Source organism: Phalacrocorax carbo, chromosome 1 (genome assembly GCF_963921805.1).
Source record: "Phalacrocorax carbo chromosome 1, bPhaCar2.1, whole genome shotgun sequence".
In the NCBI taxonomy this organism is placed as follows: domain Eukaryota; kingdom Metazoa; phylum Chordata; class Aves; order Suliformes; family Phalacrocoracidae; genus Phalacrocorax; species Phalacrocorax carbo.
In genome coordinates this window covers 23,027,967-23,054,781 of record NC_087513.1, presented here as the reverse complement: position 1 = coordinate 23,054,781, position 26,815 = coordinate 23,027,967, and the positions used below count along the sequence as shown (strand labels likewise).

The following is a 26,815-nucleotide window of genomic DNA, read 5'->3' as shown; positions in this document are numbered from 1 at the left end:
TTCCAGTCTCTTCCCTAAATAGTCTGCTGCTGAACTTTGCCCCTTCAAACACTTGAAAGAAAAAAAAAAAAAAAAGGTTTGCTCAAACTTTTTCCATTGCTGTATTTACACGTGTTGCATTCCCCGTGTTTCTACCAGGAGCCTGAAACAAGAGGTTGGCAGAGGCATAGACATGGAGCCAGAGAGCCAGAGAGGTGCTGTGTCCCAAACAAACAAAACCCAGCTTCTCTAACCTTAACCTAATCACTCCAAGTTGTGGGGCCAGAAGAGCCCCATATGCACTTCAGATGTGAAGTTTTTAATCTCTCATGTCTTAGTTTTGCTCTAGTCAGCTGTAGATCAGTGGCTGTCCTTTCTCTCTTAAAGCCTTCTGCCTCTTCTACCATGTGCCTTCCAGCTTCTGCAGTAGTAAGTCCAGTGGAAAAATATGTGATCATATAATCAAAGGTCATATCATTGTTCTGAACCACTGATTATATGCTTATGGTCTGTTGCCAACCATAATTCTTGTGCTGTTTCCTAGATAGTGCTTTATTCATACATCTTGATGCATAAATACATGGAATAAAACTAGTTATGCAGCACTGTTTATTATGTATCACGTTTTAAAAACAAATAGAAAGAAAAAAACCAACCAAACAAAAAAACAGGTGCTCTTGCACCTTGCAGAGGTACCCTTGAGGATAACCCTTTTATATGTATCACGACAGCCATGAACTGTCAGACCAGTACTTGGAAGCACTTTTCAGGATAAGTTTCAATTTTCCTAAGGCTGAAACAGGTCAAAATCCAGTTTTAGTTGCAGGAAGAGTAATGATGTCAAAATCTCACTCTTAAACTTTAAACTATCTGGGGTGTGTCACAGTATCAAATTATGCTAAGTGTTGAAGCAGCACTCTGTTATTTGGGGTCAGTTCACATTCCCTAAATACTTTGTAAAGCAGGACATAAAGCAACAGGGTTGATAAACATGACATCTTGATGTCTTCCAGCATAAAATGTGAGACTAGAAGCCTGCCAGGGATGGCATTAGACTAACCAAGTCACCTAGAAATAATATGCCTCTCTGAGTTGGTTGGACAGGGATCCATCTGAAAGGATGTTTAAAAGTAATATGGAGACGCTCAGAAGCTTGGCAGATGCTTTGGCAGAAGGCAGACAGTTATGAACACAAATGGTGCTTCCTGGCACCATGTGACAAAAAGTCCCGAGCCATCCATTTACTGTTAAGAAACCCTACTGACTTTAGGAAAGTCCAGGTTACTTTAGCTGTGGCTGGTTCCAAAAGGAATAGGACATTTCTAGAGAGGAAGGATACTTTTTCACAGTCCTGTTGTTAAGAAATCTTCTGGCATTTCTACCAGTCTGAAATAATCAAGGGGACCCAGCGGTGGCAAAGGTGACTTCCAGCCAAGCAGCTTCTTTGAAGAACCTGTTCAAGGAAAGCAGAGTTTGAAATTGCCCGATAGCTTGTGAAATAGCTTGTCATAAGGGCTTAATGATTTTTGCAAAAGGTATTTCAAACAGCTGTGCTAAGGAAAGCACCCGTTTCTGAAGATGAATTTTCCACTCTTAGTTCAGTAACGATCCAGACAAGAAGTACATTCGTGGAGAGATCGTGTACGGCAAACTGAAGATCACAAGTGCCTGTGGTAACTTAGTGTTGCAGGCACTGTTGGGCATTAACCACAAAGATCGCTTGCGTTAATTCACATGACGATGACAGTTTTAATCCACAAATGAAACAAGTAATTTTACATGCAGACATATTCACATTTAAGAAAATGTTTTATGTAAAATGACTGTTCCCAGGCCAGTTTTCATCTGTGATCAATTATCTCCTTTTTCACTTTCCTTATTCTTCTAGACTCTTTAAAATTCTAGCATGACGATAGCACTGCTGAGAAACACTTCCATAAAACAAAGCTATTCTATAATTTTGCTTCTTCCCTTTATCCCATCTCTGCTTTTCTTCTGACAAGCAGGCGCTGAAAAATTTGCAAAGCTTAAAAAGACAAAACAGAGCTTATAGATCTGCAGTATAACAGGTCATAAGATCCAGTGTGTCAACAGAATGGTTAAATATTTGCTTATGTCCTGTAAAATAATAAAAGTATTTTCATTGTATCATTCAGCTCAAGAGCTAAAGAATTCAGCAACCACTTAGATTTTTTTCTTTCTTTTGTGATAGATCATGTTTCAGTTCCACTTCAGTTAACCTTTGAACAGAACAAGACATTTTTTGCGTCACATACTTATCCTTTTTATGACTGTGAAGAAGCAATGAATCTTTTTGAAAACCAGCCGTAAGTATTTCAGCTTTTTAACTTAGGTATTTAGATCCTGTAGCATGGTGTTTCAGGTAACTGGCAGCTGAGTTACTCCATCATTTCATAATTAAGCCTTTGGCACTCTCAAAATTTGCCAGTGTCCAAATCCTTTTTCTTACATTTTAATGGACTTGAAAAGTGGTTGAAGGGCACCAGGTGAGCCAGCAACATAAACCACGTGGAATGGGAATATTCATGGCATGTATAAATAAAGGCCAGTTCATTGGATTGCCATTGCATGTGAGCTCCGTGGACATCTGCTTACCTACTTGTCCCCTCAAATGTTAGATTGGTGCTTTGGGTTGCAGCATGTTCAAATAGGACAATCAAAGCCGACTCTGCCCCCGTCGTCCACCCTGCTCGAGGTGTTGCTTCCCCAGGGCAGGCGCCGCCAACCCAAACCCCACTGTGTTCCATCTTGTGTATGAAGGTCGAGCGAGATCATTTCCACTCCTCTCAGACTTGATCTCAAAGTCTGTACAAGATGCTGTGGATTTCTGATCCTTGTTCAAATATTTAAGGGAGAAAATAGCTTTTGGGGGTTCTTGAACTGTTCTTACTATGAAGCTTTCAGTGTAATGTAGTAAGGACACTGTAACAGATTGATCTACCCTCCATGAATAAAGATGGAATTTAATTTACTTTTTTTGTCAGTGGGGGAAAAAGCCTGACAGTTTGTCATGACTATCATGTTATATTTGTAGATGCTATTCCTGTGCAAGCAATAGATGGAATTGCCAGTGGGTCTTGAAGGAACATGTCTGTGAAGAGTCCTCTTCAGCACAGGGTGTGATTAAACAAAATATGGTAATGTTTAAAAATAAGATTATTAGGCTTTTATTAGAACGCTTCGATATTTTCTTTGCTTTTTTCTCATATAAGTTGGCTGAATTAGGGATTTAAAAATTACTCTAAAGTTACCTCCAGAAGTGTAAGATATGGTTTTTTTTCCAGTGACAGTGCGGGGGTGGGAATTTGAGGGTGTGATTGAGGAGGGGCAGTGAGACTGAATAACTCCTGAAAGGATATTTTTGTTCTTTTTACTATTTTGCTTCAATGGGAGGAACAAGATTTCAAGGCTGGGAAAGATAATCACCCACAGCTTTGACATATGCTGCAGTCATTTTTAGCATGTCTAATTTGAAAGGGTGTAATCAAATCTGTCACTGTATTTTAAGCATGAAGTTTTTCAGAACAATCATTCCATTGTCCGAAGGCCATTGGAGCTTGTTGTGATAAGACTTTTTATTTGGAATAACGTATAAAATGTTTCTCTCCCCAGGAAGAAGAATGCCCGCAGTTTCTAAACCCTAACCCTCCAATAATACCTGTGGAGTACGCAACAAAGGTGTATTTTGAGGGGAGAAATCTAGATTATTATCAGGTAAGCAGATTAATTCAAAGCTAGCTGTCATTCGCATTCCACTTAAACTGCAGCCACACCCCTAAACTAAAGCATTAGTTTGTGTTCCTTGGAGATCCTGCTCATAACTGTTTTTAAAGAAGAAAAAGAACTACTCATTCAAGTTTGATGAAATATTGGTTACTGGGGTAGAGCAATCACCAAGATGGAATCAGAGCTGGACAAAATATTTGGACTACTAGATGTGGGGTTTTTTATTAAAGAATTTAAGCTGGACCTACTGAAACACTGACAATTATTTTTTGTCTCATAAAATGAGACTTAGGAATTGTAAATGTTTCATATCTTTTTTCTAATTAAATACTCACCTTTTTTTTGTTCTAGAGTGACATCACTCGGTGTGCTTAATTCAGTTTCCACTTTTCAAACAAAAAAAAAAATGCCCTCAGAAATTAAATGTTTCTTAGAATCTTTTGCTTTTCTTGTGTGTGTGACCATCAAACCTGATGATCAGGTATTTTCTCGTCTGTAGCAAAGGCTTCTCTTTCTCACTACTTGCTTCCAGAAAGTAAATTACAAAGCTTCTAAGAAGCCAGAGTTTGACTCCAAGCTTTATAACCTAGTCAATGCATAAAATGTTATTGTTAGTTTGATAAAGGCAAAGTTTTAAAACCAATTCTTAGTTCTTAGTTTTGTTCTTAGTTTCTATTGTTCGTTTCTGTGTTGTCTTTGTGTAAATGTGAATTGATGATAGATATACTGGAGATCACATCGATCGCTTAAACTACCAGCCATCTACCAAGGGAAGGAAGGCTCTTGGTTTTTTAGTTTGGTTTTTTTTTCCCTTTACCAAATTGAAGTACTGTGTAGCTTACAAAGTCCTTCTATCACCTCTGCTACACCTGCCAATGGATGGAAAAGGGTAAACAGGTCTGGAGAGTAACAATCTAAGAAGGGTATTCAGAGAAGGGTAAAAAGCAACCGGTAAGCACTACAACCATATGAAGACCATGCTGTGAAACACTACACTATACATACATCAAGACCATGCTATACAAACATACGTTTATATAAAATATAAAATTTATATATTTTATTTTGATATATTTATATATTTTATATCTTTATAAATTGTATATTTTTCTATAAAATTTCTATAATAATATATAAAATTGAAATGTTATACAAACATATGACATATATGAGATAATAGAAAATTTATATACTCAAAAATAAACATTTTTACTTGAAGACCTTAAAATATATGTAAACAAAGAAAGGCAATTTAGTGAATTTGATCTGTTCTCCGAGGTGCCAGGACTGGTCCCTGGCAGGATGTCTGGCTGTGTGCAAGATGTGGGACACAACACTTGACCTAAAGGCCACGGTTCTCTCTGCTAAAAATGGAAAAGTATTCCAGAGAATTTACTCACATGTGTTTTGTTTAGCGTTGTGAAGATCATCTTTTCTGGACAAGAGAAAAATCCTTCCCTGCTCCCTTGATAGAAGTGGAAGAGCCTATTCTCTCTCAAGAACAAATTCAGGGCAGGTGCATAATCTAGATGCACTGAATTTTGACTTCTAGAGGACCCTTTTCCTCCAAGGAGGAGAAGCAGCAGCAGGAACCCCTAAACTCCTTCATCTAGTTTATCATTCTATGAATAAGCACTTCAATCTTTCTAAACCACTAGTAGAGAAAAGGGAGCGAAAATGCTTCCGCCCTTTTTTTTTCCTGTGCGTATCAATTACATTTAACAAGGGCAGACACATCCTGGGGATTGAGTGCTTTGTCATGCGTAGTGGTGTTTAATAGTTTGCCTACAGATGAGACCTAGTATGCGCTTATTTAACTTGGAAGTTGGAAGGCTTATATGGAATGCAAGTCTCTGTAAGGAGTAAGATGAATGCATAGGCCCTAGGCTGGAAAGATGCTGGAGAGCAATGAGTGTCAAATGATGTCAGAATAACTGTTCTTAGGTGAGAGCCTTGTGGTAACGTATCCTCTGTCATGGGAGGAGCACCATATATCCTGGTACAGAGGTGCATTTTAAGCCAAAATAATAGTGCCAGGACTTGAATAGGCACACACAGTGACTACAGCTGTATACACAGACCTATAAGTATATGTGAAAACAAACAAATAAGGCATGAAATAGTTGTAATTGTACAGGCACTCATGCCTGTGGGGCTATGCTATCTGAAGCAATAACTTCGGTCACCGAAGGTTCATTTGAGTAATGGCTCAACCTGCACTCAGCCTTCGGTAAACATCTCATGGAGGGCAGGGTGGCTCAGGGGAAGGCATGGATGGATATTTTGTAGGGTTGGCCTGCAGCCCAAAGGCAAAATAGCATATGGCTTCCCATGTGGAACGATTCTGCCGCAGGATATGCTGGGCATTACAGTGTGTTTGGAAGTAGCAGTCATGCAGCTGTGAGCACATTTAAGGTCTTTATAGAAGGAACACTGGTATGTATCCATTTTCCTCGCCTAAATTCTTGCTTAGAATAAATTGGTCAGCAAGAATGAATGTTCTGTTGTCACTTTGAACTATTAGCTCTATTATCTTGGTTTAATCTGTGCTTTGCTTTAAAGGGTGATGCACAACCTACCTAATCATGGGTGACTAAGTGCACTAGGCAATATCATGCATATAAGCATCTCTGTTTCTAGGTGGAGATTAGCAGTGAAGGTTTGGGCTTACCCAGTGAGTAGAAGATGTGGATGGCTTCTAAAACTGCTATTGCAGAACTGAGAGTGGAAGAATAAGCTCACGCGTTTTGTACAAGCCTCTTAACTTGTGAGCGTTTAGAGTACAATAAATAAATCTCCTGAGGGCTTCTGCTGGAGGGAAATAGACTAAAAGAGGAGAAGCTGTTGGCTATTTTTCTGCCCCTCCTTCTGTGAAATAATTTCAGTAGGAAGAAGTAAATCCAAGCTGTCTTCATTCTCTTGGGAATAGCCTCATCCAGGACAAGCGGGTGAGAGGAGTTTAGTACTGATCAGTCGTATTGCATGCAACTTCTGAGAGGCATTCTCCAGCTACGTCCTTGAAAGATTGGCACAGTAGAAGAGACAGATGTATCAGCATCAAGATAAGCTTATTAATCCTCCAAAGATTTTCGTTAAAAGTAATTTCCCATTTGGATAGGTTTTTGTCATGTGTGTCTGATGCGTAACCCACTTCCCAGTGTGTCTTCTTGCATCCAGACTGCTGAATGTGAGCTCTGTGGCCTTCTGCCCGAGAGCCTGCTATGGCAACTCCTGACTGCAGTTTGCTCCAGGTGGCAGCTGTCACACACACCAAAGCCCCTCTCCCAGTGCCTTCTGTTAAGTGTGTGGGAAAGCCTTACCCAGCAGCAGCAGAATTTGAACACTTCTGAAAAATATATGATATATTGAAATGCAGAGTAGGGAAAGTGAGGCAGTGTTCCTCAGAAGAGAGATTTGTAAGGTGCTTTAAAACTTAGAGTATGTAGGCGCTTTCTGTAAAAAAGAATGTGCTGTAAAACTTTTAGAAGAGGCTTTTCAGAGCTCAGTCAGTAGTTTATTTTCTATATGCAGCTTCTAAGAAGGAAGAAGTAAAAGGTCTGTTCCCCTCTATAACACAAACTTCCCAGAGACTGCAGTCAGGCCCTTTACCTGGTTAAAGCGTGTGCTCATCCTCAGCCTCAAACCGTGGTGGGCTTTTGTGTCTGTCACCCAGCCTGTCACAGTGAAAGTGCAATAGGAAAGGTTTCCACTGCACTATTCAGATAAACCTAGTGGCCCATGAGTTACCAGTGATTCCAGCATTGAAGAAGTAGCTACAAATAAATAGGATAAGGTCCTCATACACAAGGCTTAAATGACAGCAGGACACTTCCTAAGCCTGGGAGCAGGAAAGAGGAATCAAGCAACCATTATTTTTTTGCCGTGTACTCCAAGACTCAATCAGTTCTGGACAAAAGCAGGGACTAGTCCTTTACATCCACAAAAGGCATCAAAGTGAAGTTCTCATGAAGTTCAACAAGGCCAAGTTCAACGTCCTGCACCTGGGTTGGGCAATCTCCAATATCAATACCAGCAATATCAAGCTGGGGGCTAAACGGGTTGAGAGTAGCCCTGTGGAGAAGGACTTGGAGGTACTTGTGGATGAGAATCACAGAATCCCAGGTTGGAAGGGACCTCAGCGATCATCTAGTCCAACCTTTCTAGGAAGAGCGCAGTCTAGACAAGATGGCCCAGCACCCTGTCCAGACGACTTTTGAAGGTGTCCAACGTGGCCGAGTCAACCACTTCCCTGCGGAGATTATTCCAGTGGTTGACTGTCCTCTCTGTGAAAAATTTACCTCTGGTGTCCAGTTGGTATCTCCCCAAGAGCAACTTGTGTCCATTCCCCCTTGTCCTCTCCATGGGACTCCGTGTAAAAAGGAAGACTTCATCTTCTTTGTAGCTGCCCCTTAAGTACTGGTGCATGGTGATGAGATCCCCTCTGAGCCTCCTTTTCTCAAGGCAGAACAAACCCAGTTCTTCCAGCCTGTCCTCATATGGCAGGCTTCCCAGTCCTTTGATCATCTTGGTGGCCCTTCTCTGGACCCCTTCCAGCCTGTCCACATCCTTTTTGTAGAGCGGGGACCAGAACTGTACACAGTACTCCAGGTGTGGCCTGACAAGTGCTCAGTAGAGCAGGATAATGACCTCTTTATCTCTGCTGGTGATGCCCATTTTGATGCAACCCAGCATCCTGTTGGCCTTCTTGGCCACAGCACCACACTGTTCCCTCATGTTGAGCTTCCTGTCCACCAGGACCCCCACGTCCCTTTCCACAGAGCTGCTCTCCAGCCGGGTGGATCCCAGTCTGTGCTGCACTCCTGGATTATGTTTTCCCAGGTGCATGATCTTACACTTCTCCTTGTTGAACTTCATAAGGTTCTTGCTGGCCCATTCTTCCAGCCTATCCAGATCTTCCTGCAGAGCAGCTCTCCCTTCTGGAGTGTCTACTTCCCCACTCAACTTGGTGTCATCTGCAAACTTCATCAGGCTACACTTCACCCCGTTATCCAGATCACTTATAAAGACATTGAATAACATTGGGCCCAATATTGATCCCTGGGGGCTCCACATGTGACAGGTTGCCATTTGGAAAAGGAGCTATTTATCACCACTCTTTGGGTGCAGCCTGTCAGCCAAGTCCCCACCCACTGCACAAATTAAATATGCACTGCATATATGCACTCAGAAATTAAATATGAGCCAGCAACGTGCACTTGCAGCCCACAATGCCAATCGTATCTAGGGCTGCATAAAAAGAAGCATGCCCAGCAGGTCAAGGGAGGTGATTCTGCCCTTCTACTCCACTCCAGTGAGACCCCACCTGGAGTACTCCATCCAACTCTGGAGTCCTCAGTACAAGAAATATATGGACCTGTTGGAAGAGGTCCAGAGGAGGGCCAAAAAAATGATCAGAGGGGTAGAACATCCCTCCTATGAGGAAAAGCTGAGAGAGTTTGGGTTCATCAGCCTGGAGAAGAGAAGGGTCCGAGGAGACCTTTTAGCGGCATTTCAATATGTAAAGGGGGCTCATAAGAAAGACGGAGAGAGGCTTTTTAACAGGGTCTATAGTGACAGGACAAGGAGCAATGGTTTTAAACTGAAAAAAGGTACGTTTAGATTGGATATAAGGAAGACTTTTTTTTTTATGATGAGGGTGGTAAGACACTGGAACAGGTTGCCCAGAGAAGTTGTGGATGCCCCATCATTGGAAGTGTTCAAGGTCAGGTTGGGCGGGGCTTTGAGCAACCTGATCTAGGGAAAGATGTCCCTGCCCATGGCAGGGGGGTTGGACTAGATGGTCTTTGAAGGGCCCCTCAACCCAAGGTATTCTGTGATTCTAAAAAGGTGAAAGTGGTCCTGTCCCACAGTGGGCTCTGATTTCATAAGTCTTTACCAACAGTACTGCCTGAAAATATCCTTGCTATTTATTTCTTTCTCTGGTTCTTCTGGCAAAGCTGTTTGCGCAGCTGTGCTGTGGGCAGAGCAGGAGAAAGACCCAGCACAGAAATAGTGTCATGGGGTGATGTGTTTGGTTTTTAGCCAGCTCAGCTCCTCAACTGAATCACAGAACAACCGAGCTCAAGAGTTTTGCCAGCACAGTGCAGCGCAGGTTGGTATGTGCTGCAGCCTAACCGCAGGAATGAATGGATTTAGGGTCTAGGGAGAAGAGAGGGGAAAGGAGCCAGGAATACCCTTAAGCTGGTGCTGCCATCAAAGACTGTCCTGTGAAAACACATCTGGAATCGCGGTGAGGCAGGAGAAGCAAAGCCAGCAGGGTCTCAGAGATGTTCATTCTGTTTTCCCATGTAATTCTTGCATTCCTGCTCTGCCCAGGAACCCTTCAGAGAAAACCGTAAAGGGCAGAACTCACACAGCTCTGTTAATAGCAAAACTGATATATGAAGCCATCCAGTATTTACATCTCTTGGCTTTTTCTTACTGTTCCCTGAAATGGAGTGCTAGATATGTTCTTGTTTACTTGTACTGCTCTAGTGCTTCCAGCTTTAATGAGTGTCAGAAAGGTGCAGCAAAGCAGCAGATTGCGCTGGCTCAGTGTTTCACTAGCTTTGTTTTCAGGAGATGACTTTAACTGGTTAGCCTTCTCTATTTGGTCTTACTACTTCCAGTGCTGAACAGGATATTGCCCAGTGATATTTTATTATGCTTGGTGATGCTGAACAAATTTTAAGCTGAACTTTTCTCTTCCATAGGATAAAAAATTTGAGGTTGGAAACAGCCAATTTGATTTCAAAGCTCCTGTTGATGAATCAGAACAAGGAAAATTTTCATTCATGAGTGAAAAGGTAAATGCAAAAATATAGTTCACCTACTAAGTATATTCAGTTTCTATAGTTCCAGTGTCCGCATGTGTCCAGAAATATAGGGGTAACATTGGTTTCCCTCAGAGGAGAAAGTTACCTCTGATGGAGATTCTCCTTTGGCAGTAGCAGTCAAAGGCAGCAGCTTTGGCTCAGAGATGTTGAGGTCTCCCCTCAAAGACCTCGATCCTTCTTGATTTCTCTATCTATGCAATCCATGGATTCATTGAACTGTCCCTGGAGGAATTCAGGACCATTTCTCTTTTATTCTTTACTTTTTATGCAATCTGGTGAAATCATTGAGGGTAGAAGATGAGAAGTTCAGAGCTCTCCCTCTCCAATTCATTATCTTTCCCATTTTACATCTGCAAAAATGGGAATGGTAACAATATGTTGTTGTTTGGCTACTTACTAGCTAGGCTTCTTTCATTCTGGTTTATTTTACAAAGAAAGGAAATAATATTCAAAAAAGTAGTCTATTTACCAAGCTCAAATCAGGACTCACAAATGTTATGCTAACTTTAACCTTTATGTCTTTAAGCTTACTAACAGCAGTTTTGAGAACTAATTAGCATTTATGCAACATTTGAGCCTAGCACAAGGCATTTGCTTTATAAAGCCATTGTATTTTTCTTTGCTCTTTTTCTTCCCCACTGGTTGTTTTGCTGCTGTCTTTCGGTCTGAGTGGAAGCTTATGTCTTGGAGCATGTGAACCTTGTGCTTTGGCTATAACGGTGGGGTTGCACTGCAAAAGATGCAAGAGATTTCCCCTCCATGTGGTGCGAGTCTGCCGTGTCCACAGAAGTAATGGGGCCAGATGGTGTGGGAAGGGAGAACTCAGCAGGATCAGCAGCTACACTTACTGAATCTGAACAGTACCTTTGCTGCTTGGATACTTATAACCAAATATAAATTAAATTAATGAAAAGCACGTATTCAGCTATTGCTGTCCCTTGATACTTGAAAATTCAGACTGTGAAGGATTAGGTTCATTAAAACATTTTTCTATAAATGTATTTGGCCGAGATGAAAAAAAAGACCATAAGGTTTGGGATAGTTCCTAAAACCTTCACAGCTCTGATTATTGAGAATCATAGAAAATGCATGAAATGAACCTTGCCAAATGAAGGTATAAATATCTCTATTGTGTCATCTTTTCCAGCTGTCCTATAGTGCAAATGAAACCATACAACTTAACTTATCCATGAGAACAGATACAGTCAAGATTGACAGCAAACTGATGGGTAAGTATGAAATATGGGATTAAAGGGAGGTTAATTACAGTAAACAGGAATCCATTCCTTCACAATTTGGGGTTATGTGAATAAGAACGTTACCTTTGTAGGTTTTGCTGATTTGGGTGAATCAATTAAATCTGAGAGATCAAAAGTTATTAATACTAAACTCATGAATTAAACATCAGTGTTGTATGTATTAAAGGCTGTTTTAAGTATGCTACCTTTATTTTCAAGTTCACTTTTGCTGTGAAGGGCAGTCTTAATAGCAAAGCTTCACAGTTCAAACCTACTTAAGTAGTTTGACTTATGTTTTTTCAATGGCTATTTCCCCTTCCCCAGTGAACTTGCCCCTTCCAATAGCAGAAAGGAGATCCTTCTCACTGCCACTCATATGGACTTCACCTGAAATCTGAACTTTCAGCTGGGTCTCAGACAGGTTCTTCAGTCTTTACATCTGCAGGCGATCAGCAATACACAGAAACATTCAGTGTGCTTTCAGCTGCTTACTTTATTCATTAATTTCTATGGCAACAGAAAATATATTTTTATAGCACAAAGACTCGGTCTCTGATATAAATTGCTTATCTCTTTATTTTTATTTCTTTCAATGTACAACAATGAAGCAATTATGTCAGTGAACCTAGTCCTGAGTTGAGGTGAGGAAGCTTCATCAAAATCAGTGGAGCAGTATCTGGGAGCTGGGACACACCTTACGCTCCTTTGGGGTGAAGTTTAAGGCATAATCTTGCAAAAACTGTGAGGCAACACACTTGTTACTTCTGTGATGAGTCAATGTCAGGAAACATAATATTGCCCACAAGTAATTTCCCCTTCAGATTAAATCTTCAGACCATATTTTTCCATCTGTACAATATTTAAATTTACTCCCTTTCTTATTGGCAGCATAGAAATATGTTTTTAGAAGATTTTCCCTATGGCTTTGTGTGCAGTGCTGAAAGCACTTAAAAGAGGGCCTGGCATGAATTTTATGGGGAGGTCATATTACAATCTCACACTGTCTTAATTTCCATTCCAAAGGCTGTGGTGTTTAAAACTGCAGAATTTTGACCAAATATTCCCAACATCTTTCTTCCCAGTCCAGGAAAGACAGAAAAAAAGAAGTAGTGAAATTATTTAAAAAATGTTATCATTCAAATTGAAATACAGAATCCTTGCAAGAGCGGAATTGAAAAATTATCAACAAATGTGTCTTTTTATTATAAAAGGGATTTTTTTAATCCAAATTCTCTCCTGCTTTTAATTTTCCTTGCCAAATGAAATCCAGAGCGTAATGTTTTTTATGCATCTTGAAAAGGATTGGCTTTGGGTGTATGCTTGCTGCTGAGAAGCACCTTTGAACCTGCCAGTGAAAGAACCCTTTCTTTGTGTAACACTTAGTGAATACTAAGTTACGATAGCATTTTTACATCTCAGGCCATCAGGGGTTCTGAACAGTATGAAATCCAATATATCCCTTTTATCCTTTGTCCTTTTTATCAATGATTTCACAGCTGGTATCTCAAGGTGATGGATAAGAGTCTGAATCTAATGAGTGGCTTGCTGCTGGTACATTTAATGAGCTGATCAGTGAACAGGGGGAGTGTTTAATGCTTTAAGGCCATAGCTTCCTCCGCTGCATTTATGCAACTGGATGTGAGGCATGTCAAGACGTTGCAGCGCTGACATTGTTTACTGAAGGATGGGATGAAAATCCCTGTCCAGCCAATGCAGGATAACAAAGTAATTCAGTAAGCATATTCCCATGCTATATCAGGTGGCCATGTGGCAGAGTGGGTGGGAAATGCAGGGTTTAGGAAGGCAAGGGGAGGATTTGTTTAACAATATTACCTGCTCAAGTCCCCGTGCAGTAGCAGCCTTTCAGACTGCTGGATTAAGAAAGCAGTCTGATTCCTGTGAAAACAATTTGCAGCGTAGACATGAGGAAACTTTTCCTTGCTGCTGCCCACACCATCTCTTCTGCTTGTAAAAGCAAACAGCAGCGTACCACGGCTGTTAGTCTGGTGCTTTACCCCAGCATTGCTTTCACATCCAACATATAGAGTGAATAGTTAACACACAAGCTATTGATAACATTGCTTGGGTTATATTTCTTGCTCAGTGACTTCTGTATTGACGTGCTCAGTATATGAAGCAAATGATGCTACTCTTGTTTTGTGTTCATCGATTCCTTGAGAATTCAAGATTGGGGTTGAATCAAATGGATGCTCTTTCTCATCGATTCATTCTTACAAATGCCAAAGTCCCTTGGCTTTGCATACACCTCCGGTGATGTCTCGACTGAGTTTGTGCTGGTAGAACTTCTTGAAATCAAGTGGATATGCTGATTAGATGTAAGAAGGGTTAAAACCAGCCTTCATCATTCCATTAACTCTTCAGTGTAAGGGAAGGAATAAAACCATGTTATTCTACTAGACTAGCTGTGAAACTGAATGCCAAGATTATTAAATATGCATAATTTAGAGAAAAACTGCCCTTATGAGGTTCTGTGCTCTCATGCAGGTGGCAGTGAGACTGTAGCCAAGTTTTGGGCATCTGTATTATTGTTCATGCCTGGCAGGGGAATAAAGGCACTGCTGAAAAATAATGGAAAACCAGCATTCTCATTTTACTTTTTCATTTCAGTAGGAATCTTGACACGGTAGCCTCTTGGAATTAGATTTAAAAAGCTATTGCTGCTGCTGTTATCTAGGAAGATATCAAGCACATTGAAATGTTAGTGACTGGAGGGTGCTTTTGCTGGTGTCCTTCCTAGAGTCCTGCTCCTCTAATAATAAAAGCTTTCTTTAAATAGACATTTCTGATGGCCTTTACCATATGCAGTCTCAAAGGGATTTATCCTAGGCTCTCTTGCCCGCATCTAATCACCTCTGTTTACCTCACTTCACTTCTTGCATCTTTAAGGATAAAATTCCTTTGAAAAAACCCCAATGTCACAAAGGGTACCATTTCTTGAGACTTAATGAGGACATAAACCAGCTTATCACTACTGGAAAGGGGAGATGTTGAGTCTCTGACTTGTACTCCCCACTCCCATCTGTGAGCACATTTAACTCTTGAAAGAGCACAGGAGGAAACCTGGATTGTTTTCTGCTGTTCTGGTAGGTTAAGTTGATTTACAAGAAGACTCAACAAGTGCCAGAGCCTCGGTGGCAGAGGGTGAGGCTGCGTGGCCAGAAAAAAGGAGCAGCCAAAAAGAGAGAAGAAGGGATGAAGGGAAAGGGCAGAAAAGGAGGAAGAAAGAAGTTACCCTCTTTACGATAATCAACACACCTTCCCAGGGAAGCACAGCACTCAGGCTGAGTAATCTGTGCAATTTGCAACTTCCCCTAGAGAAGTATGTGCCATCTTTTCAGTCTGTTTTCTTCTGGGCTAGCTCTCAAGTGCATCTCCAAATGTTTTCTTGCAAGCCCAGGCTTTCCTTATGGTGCCGAACCACCCAGCTTTGTCTCAAGGCTTTGTGTCTATTTGAGGAAATTAATTTTGTTCATGACTGTGCATCATGCTGCAGATTGATGGGGGCCAAAACAAGCTTAGTGTCTGGGACAGTTGGTGTGTGGTTCATCAGTAAGAGAGGCATGACTGTCAGACCTGATTTCTTGGCTCAGAAAAACTAGAATTAAACCCCACTACAGAAGGAATAAGGTGTACATGAGGATGGCAATTCAAGACAAAAGGAAAAACAAAAGCAAGAAAATAGAGAAGAATGAAGAAATGAAGAGGTATTAATTTGAACAAAAGATAACACTTCAGTAAGTGTTAACTTTCTATTTGACTCAGGCTTTAGCAATGATTTTGGAAAGGCCCGAATATCCTGGAAACAGCCAACAAAGGCAGCTCTCTTCCTTTAAATACCCAACTGGCAGAGGTCCCATGCCAGCTGATGTCTGTCCCTACCAACACCCAGGCAGAGTTTATACCCTTCCACATCTGAGTCCTGGTATGCCAAGAGAACCTGCTTGGTTGAACTAGTCCTTGAACAGTTGTATAGGCAGGTTCACTGAGGCGAGTCAAAGAAAGGACTTTGTACTTAAACATTTTGACAATGCTTGAGTGACAAAAATGCATTTAGATTCTACTTGATAGTTTACTCATACTCTGCACATGGATAGATTTCAGGTTCTTCCAATCAAGGAAAAATAAAGTTTTCTCTCAGCATCATTCAGGGGTTACCTACAGAGTATGCATATTCTTCACACAACTCAACTGAGCAACAGGCAGACTTTGTACATAGGATTAGTTTTCCTTCCTATAACACACCGATTATCGTTAAAAGAGAAGAAAATGTCTAAGTGCATTTACCATTTATTTTTCAGTGACTCTGTACAACTGCTCTTACGGACGAAGCGACTGCAGCTTATGCCTCGCGGCCCATCACGATTATAAGTGTGTCTGGTGTGAAGAAGATGGCAAGCCCAGCAAGTGCATTTATGAAAAACTCTGTCACGCTCCTCCCACCAACACGTGTCCTCATCCAGAAATCACTCGCGTAAGATTGCTTTTTTCCTCTCCCTACCAGTGTATTATTTTTCAGGAGAAAGCATCCAAGCAAGCTCATACTGAAAGGCAGTTTTTTTCCTAGGGTGTCAAGTAAGCCTCTGAAATAGCTGCAAGGAAATAATGCCAGTAGTGATGTGTGAGAGAGATTTGTAAAGAATCAAAATAAGAGACTGAATGGAGTCTTTGAGACTCCTTGTTTTTCAAGCCTTGTCCTCACTGTGCCAGAAGCCAGGCTAGCAGTGTACACTTAAATGTGGCAGCTGATTCCTGGGAATTACCATGGATTTTTTTCTCTCCTGGAGTCCCTTCTACCTGAAGTAAGTCTATAAGAGAGGCTCACTGCTCCTGGAACTACAAGCACTTCACAGGCCCATTAACAGGCTTAAGACTAGACTTTTAAATAGTATTTAATAAGGGAGCAGGTTGGGTTTGCATCACAATGTGTTTTTCAGGTGTCAGTCATATTTTCCAGTCCACACTGGAATCAAACCCAAGGCTGTAGAAGTTGAACGTAAGAAGTCAGAGAGACCAAATGCGCACCCCTGACTTACTCCGCGGATGGAGCATTCTCCCAGGGCGAGGGAAGAGCGTGGTCCACCTTGGTGGACCAGTAGCCAAAGCAAGAAGTGATAAATCCTTGTCTTTTTCAGCAACAAGCTAAATGCTGTTCTTCTGGGCATAATTATTGAGAAAAGAGTGATATGTACCTCCATTGGGAAAATCTAAATCGCTGCGACAGTGGTATCGGTGCTTTGAAACTCAGACACACCATTTGATGAGAACATATTCCAAGCGATCACAAAATGTGTTAGCTGTACGTCAGAGGCTGAGAGTCATAACAGGGATGTTTTGCTCAGTAGGAACTTTAATTCTGAAACCTGTGGTTCTACCCCACCGGTGGAACCTGCCCAAACTGGTAGAGATGCTGAATCTCCTGAGGCTGAGCATTTAGAGGTGCAGTGTGGGTACAGCCGGACCAGCGGCATGCTGGTGTGCATGTTGCACGTGATGGTGTATCTAAGAAAAAATGGCAGGTAAACAGTTGAAGTCTGCCAAGGAAGGCAAATACCCTGAAATCTCGACAAAAAATGTGGAGAAGAATACTTGTGTGATAGCTATGCCCATATAAAGATGATTTGAGTGGGAAGGAAAATTAAGAAAAATAAAAGTGTTTTCACCTGGAATACTGTTTGTACGTGACTATGGATTAAGTACTAAATATTAAAATATTAGTTTTTTCAAAGCTTTTGTTGGCTTCAGATTTGAACAAAATATTTGGAAACATCTACACCAACTGTTGAGTCATTCTTCAGCTAGTTTATTTATGGGTTGAGTGCAAAGCGATGGCTAGCGGGCAGAAGTTTTAGGAAGCTGAACCACTGGGAAGACAAAGCAAGTGATTCTGGAGCTGGGCTGGGCAGCAGGCAGTAGCAGCCATGCATCTGTGCCCAGGCTTGCTTAGATCTAAGAAACTCTGATTTTGGTGGAGCAGACATTAAATTCCAGACTTTCAGAAGCTGTATTTTTTTGGCTTCCTATTACTGCTTTTGGGACTGAGCAACTTCGCTCTTCTTGATGGTAAACTTGCAGCCCTCCAAAGCTGAAGGCCTGAAAAGGTCTTGCTGGACATGCCCCATATATGACATAGGAAAGCAGGTTAGTCTCCCAACAAATACCCAGAATTCAAGTGCCTGTTCGGGCCATATTTCCACCTGAGAAGTCCACCGCAACTGCAGGATTTTCTCAGTCCTCATTTTAATTGCAAATTATTTAATTAGCGTCAGCCCATGTGCTGCAGCAGCCTACCACGTGACGCAGAAGGAAGATCAGGGAACTAGAGGAACTTCTGAAGACACTATGTGGGGCAGCACTGTGTGTCGGAAGCTGCAGTGTTCTGGTATGAGCCTGAAGGAAGAATATCATGGCAAAAAAATGCTGGAAAAGCTCCATGAAATGATTGTGAGAGGAGCCCGATCCATTTACTTTTCAAAATCACAGTGCTTTAGTGGAAGAAGCAAACTTAAAACAGAGTAAACACCAAGCAAGAGTTTTGTACATAACTGTCTGCCACAGGAGACATGAAACCTGCAGCTGATGAATACTGGTTCTGAGCTAGCAAATGATTAATTAATAAAAAAGCGTCACATAGCACGTTTCTGTGGGGGGTCCTACACGAAACATCTTTTGCATTGTGAGTACGGGTAAGTCAAAGTAGCTTTAAATAAAGCATCATGGTCACTGCAATATTTAATTTTGCTTTTTTGGTTTTTTAATTTCCCCCATGCAAACACAGATTGAGCCAAAAACTGGACCACTAAGTGGTGGAATTCTTCTGACCATAATGGGATCTAATTTGGGAATAAAAGCAGAAGATGTGAAAAATATAACGGTGGCAGACAAGGAATGTCTTTTCAAAGAGGAATTCTACTCTGTTTCAACAAGGTAATTGCTGGATATTTTTGACAAGATACTAGAAGAAAAAAAGGAACTTCTGTGCATTTTCAGGAGAAGATGATCTTCCTGTGGTTATAAAGATTATCAATAGAAGAAAGAACTAGTGTGATGTACCTGCAATATTTCACAGAAATGTCTGAATCTTTATTTTAAATTGTTATAGATCCTAATACAGCGACAAATTTACAATAGCGTAAATTCCTGCTTCTGATTGATTGAACTTTTTTCTGTATTTGTTTGAAAATCTTTCATAAACTATTACTGCAGATATCTCAAGACTATTTGTTTTTAAATTAAGAGCATCGTAGGTGTGCATCAAGTCATTAAAATCTTTGCTAAATCTGAACCACAGTGCAGCCAAGCATACAAGATTTATGGGAAAGCAGGCAAAGCAAGGGGAAGCTTAAATCTTTTTTGTTTTACTGCAGCCACAAAGTTTCTTTCCTGGGGGCAGGGAGGGAGCCCGGAGTTTTGGTTTAGCTTTAGATGACTAAGTTTCATTGCAGAGCCAACGAGTCCATGAATGTTGAATTGCCTAAGCAGGTTGGTAGATGTTCTGTGCATTACTTGTCACACTCTTAAGCAGTGCCAAAAATTAAAACAAAGTGCCTAAATTCTTCTAGCTATCTAGGTGTTTACTACAGATTATATCAAGCATCTAATTTCAAGAGGGAAATACCCTTTTGGTATTAGCTAATAAAAAGCATAGCATGAAGGTTCAGTAGTAATATTAAAAGAAATGACATATTTTAAGCACTGTGATTTTTCTTTCATTCACTTTTGATATTTAAAGCTGCCTTTGAAACCTTGGCTTTCTTTCCCTTCAGTTAATTTAAAGTGTAATACAGTAACGTTTTGCTTTCTGTGGCATGTTTTGAAAGGGATTTTGAAGATACCTAAGTGATTTTTTTTAGCTTTTGAAAAATGTTTAGCTTTAGTCACTTTGGGGATCAGGGATTTAGAAGCTTCCCAGGTCCCTAGGACTTAAGAATGTATATCTAGCCATATATCTCTTACTACTTCCAAAATCCATTGCCATCCAAAATCCATTGCCATCACTCATGCGTTTACGTGTACATCACCATCCACAAAATTCCCAACTCTTTCAGAGTCATCTTTTCCCATTCCACATTTTCAGTGTTGGCAAAAGCTGCAATGAATTGCAGCATAGCCTTACAAGAATTTCCCCAGCCTCTTGGCTTTTTTATAAAGCTTTTTAATATTTTTTAAATATGTGGAAAGGAGCCAGAACCAAGATGACTGGTTCCTTGTATCATAGCAACATTACTGGTTTCCTAAGCTCTGCCAGTGTGGTAATGGGTGAGAACAAATGCAACTCGCATAATGTCATTTATCAACAAATTAGGGGGATTTGAAGGATGTTCTCCATTAGTGAAGCCTTAAAAAAGTTATTAAAAATCTCCAAATAGGTGTCTATAATTTTCTGTCTTTATCTTCCTCCATTCTTTTGTTTTATTATTACCTTCTTTTATTTAATTTAACAACAACAACAAAAGAGTGCCTATTCTTGCTCCTCTGTCCTTCTGCAGTCAAAAGCTAGTCATTTTTAGGAGACAGTTGCTCCCATGGGCAGGAGAGTGGTGAGATTTAAGGCACTTAAGGCTGCTTTCTGGCTCTGTGGTGATTTAATTGTTGGCCTTCAAGAAGTCTTGTTCTCGTTTTTCATAGTTTTCCATTTGTAACGTGGGGGAAGGGAGATAATGCCAGTGCTGGGGAGGGGAGGGAACTTTTCTCAATTAAAATCCCTGCTAAGCACACTTCAGCATTTCCCCCACGCTCACCCCCCGGCCCCGGCCCCCGACTGCTTTCCCTAGCTTGACATATGCTAGAAATTCCTCCAAAGGCACCGTTTCCTGTTTCTGCCTGACAAGAAGATACAACTTCCAAGAATACAGTAGAGAGATGATGAGGAACAGACTCAGGCAGCCATACACATGCCAGGACATGCAAGAATTTAGAGAATTTTGTCCATTTGCCAGTACCCAGGCAGAAAAGTCTGGAGTGATCTGCAGAGGGACTTGACGATCCTTTTAAGTCCCGATTTAAGTACATTGTATCCAGTAATTTGGAGGGTTTGGTTTTGTTGTCTGGTTTTTTTTTTTTCTGTTTGAGGGGTTATTTAAGTAGTCATACGCTGCTTAAGGAAGAATAGCAATAATGCCGGAGGGAAAGAGTGAAGGAAATAAGCAGTGGTCCTTAGGGTGTGTCCTATATGAATCTGTCCGCTGTGCAGGCTGCAAACATTGTATACCTCCTTATCTAACTATATTATCAGCTCTCCATTAAACATTTGTGCCAGTTTTCAAGTGTGTCGAATCCTTATTGCATTCTTATGCTTATATTCTGTGGATCACCTCTTTGAAATAAAAATTTAAATGTCCATGCTATCACTCAGCAGCAGTGTTAGTTAAGGCAGTGTTTTCTCAGTGACCTCCAATTTTGCGTGGGTTATCTGAGGATTTCTTTTCAGAGAACAGCAATTCTAAAGGGATTTTGATCATAGGTGTAAAAATACAGTAGTTTAAAGCTGCAGGATAGCAGGCTGCACAACAAAAGCATCAGCAGCTAACACACACAAAGTTATAAGATAGCTGATGGTCTGATTCTTACATCAAGGGGGGATGTCCTTTGTTTTTTAACATCACCAGGTCCAGTGAAAACCTAGTGTAGGGTTGAATTCTGGGCTGAATTTGAGTCTTCTGTAGAAGGCATCTCTACTAACTGACGGCTAAGTAGTTGCTGGGTACAGTGCTCACCTACCTTTAGGTAGAAGATTAAACTATTCTTGGGTGTTTTTGCTGGGAACCTAGGGCAGCATTTAAGTGCCTTGTTTAGGGTAATGCGAAGTTAGTGCTTTTGCTGACAGCGTGTGTGGTAACTCACATACATTGCATCAGTATTGCAGCTGTTACTTCTAACAGATAAACTTACATTCTTTCTTGCTAGGATTGTATGTCAAGTTGGACCAATGAATGAAACAAAAAAAGGTGGAATTGAAGTTAACATCAATGGAAAATTAGGTAAATCACCAGATCAAGTGCTGTTTACATACCAGGTAAGTGCATTTTTTCAGAGCCCTGTTTTATACCTTGTGCATTAGTTAAGTTAGAAGTTTACCTGTTAAGCACAGTCGCTTGTGTTTGCCTTACAAACTGTTCCATCAATAGCACTGTCATTCAAGTATGTTAGAAAACACATCAAGTATTTCTTTATACAAAAGGTGTACCAAAAATCTATTCTGATCAATAGATCCTGAGCCTCAAAATAGGCTGATGTTGTTTGCAATTCAAGTTAAAAAGATGTGGCAGAAAAAAACTGTAATAATCTTATTCAGTAGTGACACAGTATCTCTTAAGTGTCACTATTAAATAGAAAAAAAATCAGCGCTGCGAAACATTAGGTATTCTTTAGACGCACAGTTGGTGCACTATTTTAATCACAGTGTTTAGTCTAGCCGATGTTCTTAATTACAAGAATGGATGCAGAGCAGCTGAAGAATAAGTAATGAAGGTACATTAATTTTTTAATAATTTATTTCATTCAAAAATATGGTATGCAGAGCCACAGACAGCGTGGCGTGTGTTCATATTACACATGTGCTTTGTTTTCAGTGTCACTATGACGGAGAATTTCGTTTGTGTCTTAAATGCTTTACCCTAAATGTGGCCCTAGGTCATAGCTGGTCCAGCTTGTGGTTTTAGCAGCAAGTAGCTTTATCTGTATCTATGAGGTCTTTAAAATTTATAAGAGCCTATGATAGTTGAGAGGTTTAAATAATGTCTGTCCTCATATTGATATTTAAGATTACACCTATAAACTGCAAATCTATAAACCATAAAGGTGGGTTAGGCTTTTATCTCCACCCTTATTTAAATTTCTGTCTCATTAATTCTTGATATCTTGTGAGAAGGAAAGGAGTCAGCAGTAAGAGGTGGAATAAGTCAAGAATTACATTCAGCTGAGAAAAGGATATACTTGTTTTTGCAAAACAGGCTAGAAGTGATTTTTCCATAATTTCCAAGCGAATACTTCCTCTTCCTGGTGCTTTTGCTTGAAAATATGCTCTGTTCCTTTGTGGAAATGTAGGTTATAATTAAGTCTCTCTTTGTCAATCTCATTCATCTTAACAAGAGAAGAACATAATCTTCTGTGTTCATGTGTTTGTGGTCTCTAGGACAGAGCCTATGACAGTAAACTCTATATGAGATGAGATTTTGACATGAACCCATTGTATGGTGTATGTTTTACACCAGTTCTCCTATGCTTCTCCTGTGTGTAAAGATTCTGCCATGGTTTGCATGAAAACCACATGAAGTTACAGAGTGTGTTGAAATGTAATCTGAAGCCCCCATGTAGGCTTTGAAGCCTGTCTGTGAACTTGTTGTGGTGTGATTCCCTGCTCAGCCCATCTGGGAGGCAAGATAAGCAGCCACTGCTTTTGGCTACTTAAGGGGAAGATTCTCGATCGCCCATCAGTGAGGTGCTAGGAGAAGCCACTGTGCCCAGGTGTCATCCAGCTGGAGGTTTTCCTGCAAGTCCAAGACTTCCTCTGGGCTGACCTCTGCCTGCATGGAGGTTACTGAAATATCAGATAACTAAGCTAACTCATAATAAAGACCATTTTTATTTACTGCAAAAATCTTTCCATGAGGACTCTGTTTACAAAATGCAAAGCAATGGCAAGTAATACAGTTCTTGCCTTAAAACTGGTGAAATTGGTTTCTGGTTTCATTTGTCTTTGTTCCACGAGAAAATGAAGCCAACTGTGGGCTGCAGTAGGATTAAAGTCAGTACAGGGGCATCACATTCATGCGCACCTCTACAAGAGTGACATGAGCGCTTCTGGCATGCGAACAGACAATCAGAGGAGACAATTGCATCAGTTGATGTTGTCTTAAAAGCTACATTCTAGTTTCACTGCTGTTTTCAGGCAGTTCTTCGATGACTTCTTTCAGCAGACATGCAAAATCTGTGCTTTGATTAAGACTTCTTCTATTCAGTATATACAAAGAAAAGAAAATGCTCTTCTTTCCAAGAGCCTTCCTAAAATAAATTTTCTGTTACGTATTTCCCCCTTTCTTTTGCACGTTGTCTGGCTACCCTCCTGCTGGTAATTATCACTGTTTTTACTGAGTGTTCTGATCACCCAAAGCACAATAGCTCAGCTTTAGCAGTGACCATTCTAAACGCAGTGTGTGGTGGCACAGGGCAGAAGTGCGCAAGTGGTGCACCAGAAGTCAATGCAGCTGCTCAGCCCCGTGTGTCTATGTACAGCAGACGTGTCACCATACCCGCCACAGTCTCATTCTGGTGCATGTGACTAGTGTCTACCACCAAAAGCACATAGTCAGTTATCAAGTAGATTGGATATAAGGAATAAGTTTTATTATAATGGTGGTGAGACACTGGAACGGGTAACCCAGAGAAGTTGTGGCCCCCATTATTGGAAGTGTTTAAGGTCAGGTTGAATGGGGCTTTGAGCAACCTGGTGTAGTGAAAGATGTCCCTGCCCATGGCAGGGGGGTTGGAGTAGATGATCTTTAAGGTCCCTTCCAACCCAAACCATTCTATGATCCTTACTGCTACATTTGGCTGTTGTTGATACCTAGTCTGAACAATGAGATGCATTTTTAAAGCTGGGTTGATGAGGATCAATAGTCAGAACAACTTGGGGCTCAGACTTGTGCTTCTGCCCCGCCTGCCAGCACAGCGCATTTCTGAGCTGAGGAACGTGTGAGAGCTCCATTAAATGGGTCAAAAATCCAGTTAAAAGGGAAGCCATCGTTTCAATTTAAAATTATTTCTGAACTAAAATGCCCTGGTCCACAAGTGCAGTAAGCACCTCATCTATATTTGCTGCATAACAAGGGTAGAAAGCTCTATTTCTTCCTACCCATCCCAATTTCGCTATCCAGCCTGAGTGCTGTTCAAGTCCAGCCATTCCAGTGAAATTAAATTCTGGTAACCCAGTCCTCGTATACTGACAGGCAATAACCATCCTCCTGCTTAGTGAAATAGAAATGAAGTGATGCTAAATTTTAATATCCAGCTATGCAGTACATCTGGAGCACTGACAGCTTGGCTGGTCTCTAAGCAGGTGGAGCAGTAACGCACCTAAAGGCTGGTCCTGCTTTTTCATTTGTTGTTAACTTTATCTGATTTGCTTGTTACTACGACAGTGAGAGGCAGTATCAAAGGAAGGAGTTACACTTTTCCCAGGTATATGGTGAGATTTGCTGATCCCATACAAGCGTGATTCCCTTCTCAGAATACCTCATCTCCAGACTTGAGCCACCAGACCAAGAGCTTGCAGCTGGTTCGGAATCTCCGGCGTCTGTTTGCAAGAGCAATTCTGTGAGCGTTAGGCTGTGCAGGTTAAAAAGACTATATGGTTTCAGAAAGCTCAAATAAATGTAAGATGGGGAAATTAGAGGTAGAACTTTGCAAAAGTGTAATACAATTCAGAGGTGCTGAAGGTAGTTTAGGGACTGTCTTGGAAATAATGACTTTTAGTAAATCAGGAAGTCTATTTACCTGAAGAAGAAGAGATGAATAACCAAAAAGAAGAAGAAGGGGGGATAAATTAGAGTCTGATCTGAAAACAAACATCAACATGACTGTTCACCATACTGGAAGTTTGAAAGTGAACCTGAACAGCGCAGTTACTCTTCCACCTTAATCTATTCCCAACTTGGTTGTTTCCTCTTACCTCCATCCATCCTCTGCTTTCCTTCTTGATCTTTGAAGTAATTGCCCTGGGAGCTCTCACCAGTGCAGTGCCATTGGTGCCAGGGTCTTTCTTTTGTGGAGGGCTGTAGGTCACTCCTTTATTTTTCTCCCTGAGTCTTTACCTCAACAGACGCATTTTATGCTGTAGTTGGGGGGTTTGGGTGGGTTTTTGCAGCGGGATATTACATGCTTGTTGCCATTACAACTGGTGCTGATAAACCACACATCTGTAGCAGTCTGGAATTGCTTCCAGAGGATCTTATTTTATTCTTGGGTCCTGGAGCACATCTTGTTTGTGTGTCAGCCTGCATAGGGGCCAGGAGAACTCCTGTGTAGCTGAGAGTTTTAGCGAAGTTGGCCATTCCTCATGTGGATATTATTAGACTTCATTCTCTCTCATCTGAACTATGCACTAAAATACATGTCCCACCATCCAGTGCTTGTGATTCTGCTTGAAAGCTGCCAATGAACACTGACTGTATGATAATCCAGACTTTCCAGTCATGCGTGCTTCCTTTTGTCCATCAAACCTGTCAGCAAGGCTCTGTGGTCTTTTCAGAAAATCTTATGGTGTCTGCCTCACGATAATACAATGCTGCCTGCAGTCCAAAAACTTACTTGTTTAAAATGCCAACTCTTTGCCTAAGTATCCCACCCACAGCAGGCAGCACACAATGTTCATTGCCAGGCAAATGGTCTGTCTGGGCACCTGGAGTGGCTGGAAGCATTTGATCAGCTCACTTGGTGCGAGGATTGGATGAAGCAGCTCCAGAAAGGCAGGACTCAGCTCACTTCTCTGCTGTTGCAGAATAACCCAGGAACTGAAGCCTGGTTTGTGTTGTGGATGCTGTGACGAGGCGAGCTGGTGGGTCAGGTCAGCCACTGCGGTGAACGCCCAGGCTGCCAAGAGTGCGCGATGGAAATTCTCTGGTTGAATATCCTGTGAGTGGGTGGCTTGTCTGAAGAAACAAGAAGCAGGCTGCCTTGTGTCTGAGAAAGGAGGGAAGTGGAGGGGGAAAGAGCAGTTTCTAATGACTTGCATGCCCAGTTCAGAAGCTTAAATTAGCTCTTGCAGTTATCTTTATAGTACATGAAATGACATTTTGACCTCCAAGAAGGTGGACGGTGTCTATAGCACTTCATGGGCTATGTCTTTAATTTCTGTGTGTGTTATATGCAAGGGTTGGCAGAATAATTTGGCTTTCAGTGCAGGGCAGACAGTTTTGGTAACAAATTAGTTATTTTACAGACCTGCTTCAAGAGCCAGAACTTATTGCAGCTGAGGCCAGGATGAGGAAAGGGAAAGAT

The 26,815-nt window shown here is 41.1% G+C and overlaps 1 protein-coding gene and 1 long non-coding RNA gene across 8 annotated transcripts in view; one reads left to right on the top strand and one right to left on the bottom strand.

The window, feature by feature from the left end:
* Positions 1-26,815, top strand: part of PLXNB2 (plexin B2) — a 258,485-nt gene that overhangs the window by 190,198 nt on the left and 41,472 nt on the right. For all 7 annotated transcript variants that reach the window (XM_064446059.1, XM_064446082.1, XM_064446068.1 and 4 more), the window contains 8 exons: positions 2,192-2,306; positions 3,035-3,137; positions 3,613-3,714; positions 10,440-10,532; positions 11,710-11,791; positions 16,120-16,292; positions 18,597-18,745; positions 21,725-21,833. In XM_064446059.1, coding sequence (XP_064302129.1) covers positions 2,192-2,306; positions 3,035-3,137; positions 3,613-3,714; positions 10,440-10,532; positions 11,710-11,791; positions 16,120-16,292; positions 18,597-18,745; positions 21,725-21,833 — 926 coding nt within the window. The remainder of the gene's footprint in view (positions 1-2,191; positions 2,307-3,034; positions 3,138-3,612; positions 3,715-10,439; positions 10,533-11,709; positions 11,792-16,119; positions 16,293-18,596; positions 18,746-21,724; positions 21,834-26,815) is intronic.
* Positions 352-26,310, bottom strand: LOC135312468 (uncharacterized). The gene is made up of 2 exons (XR_010372011.1): positions 25,488-26,310; positions 352-1,432 (listed from the first exon to the last, which is right to left on the bottom strand). It is a non-coding gene; the product is annotated as an uncharacterized LOC135312468 (long non-coding RNA).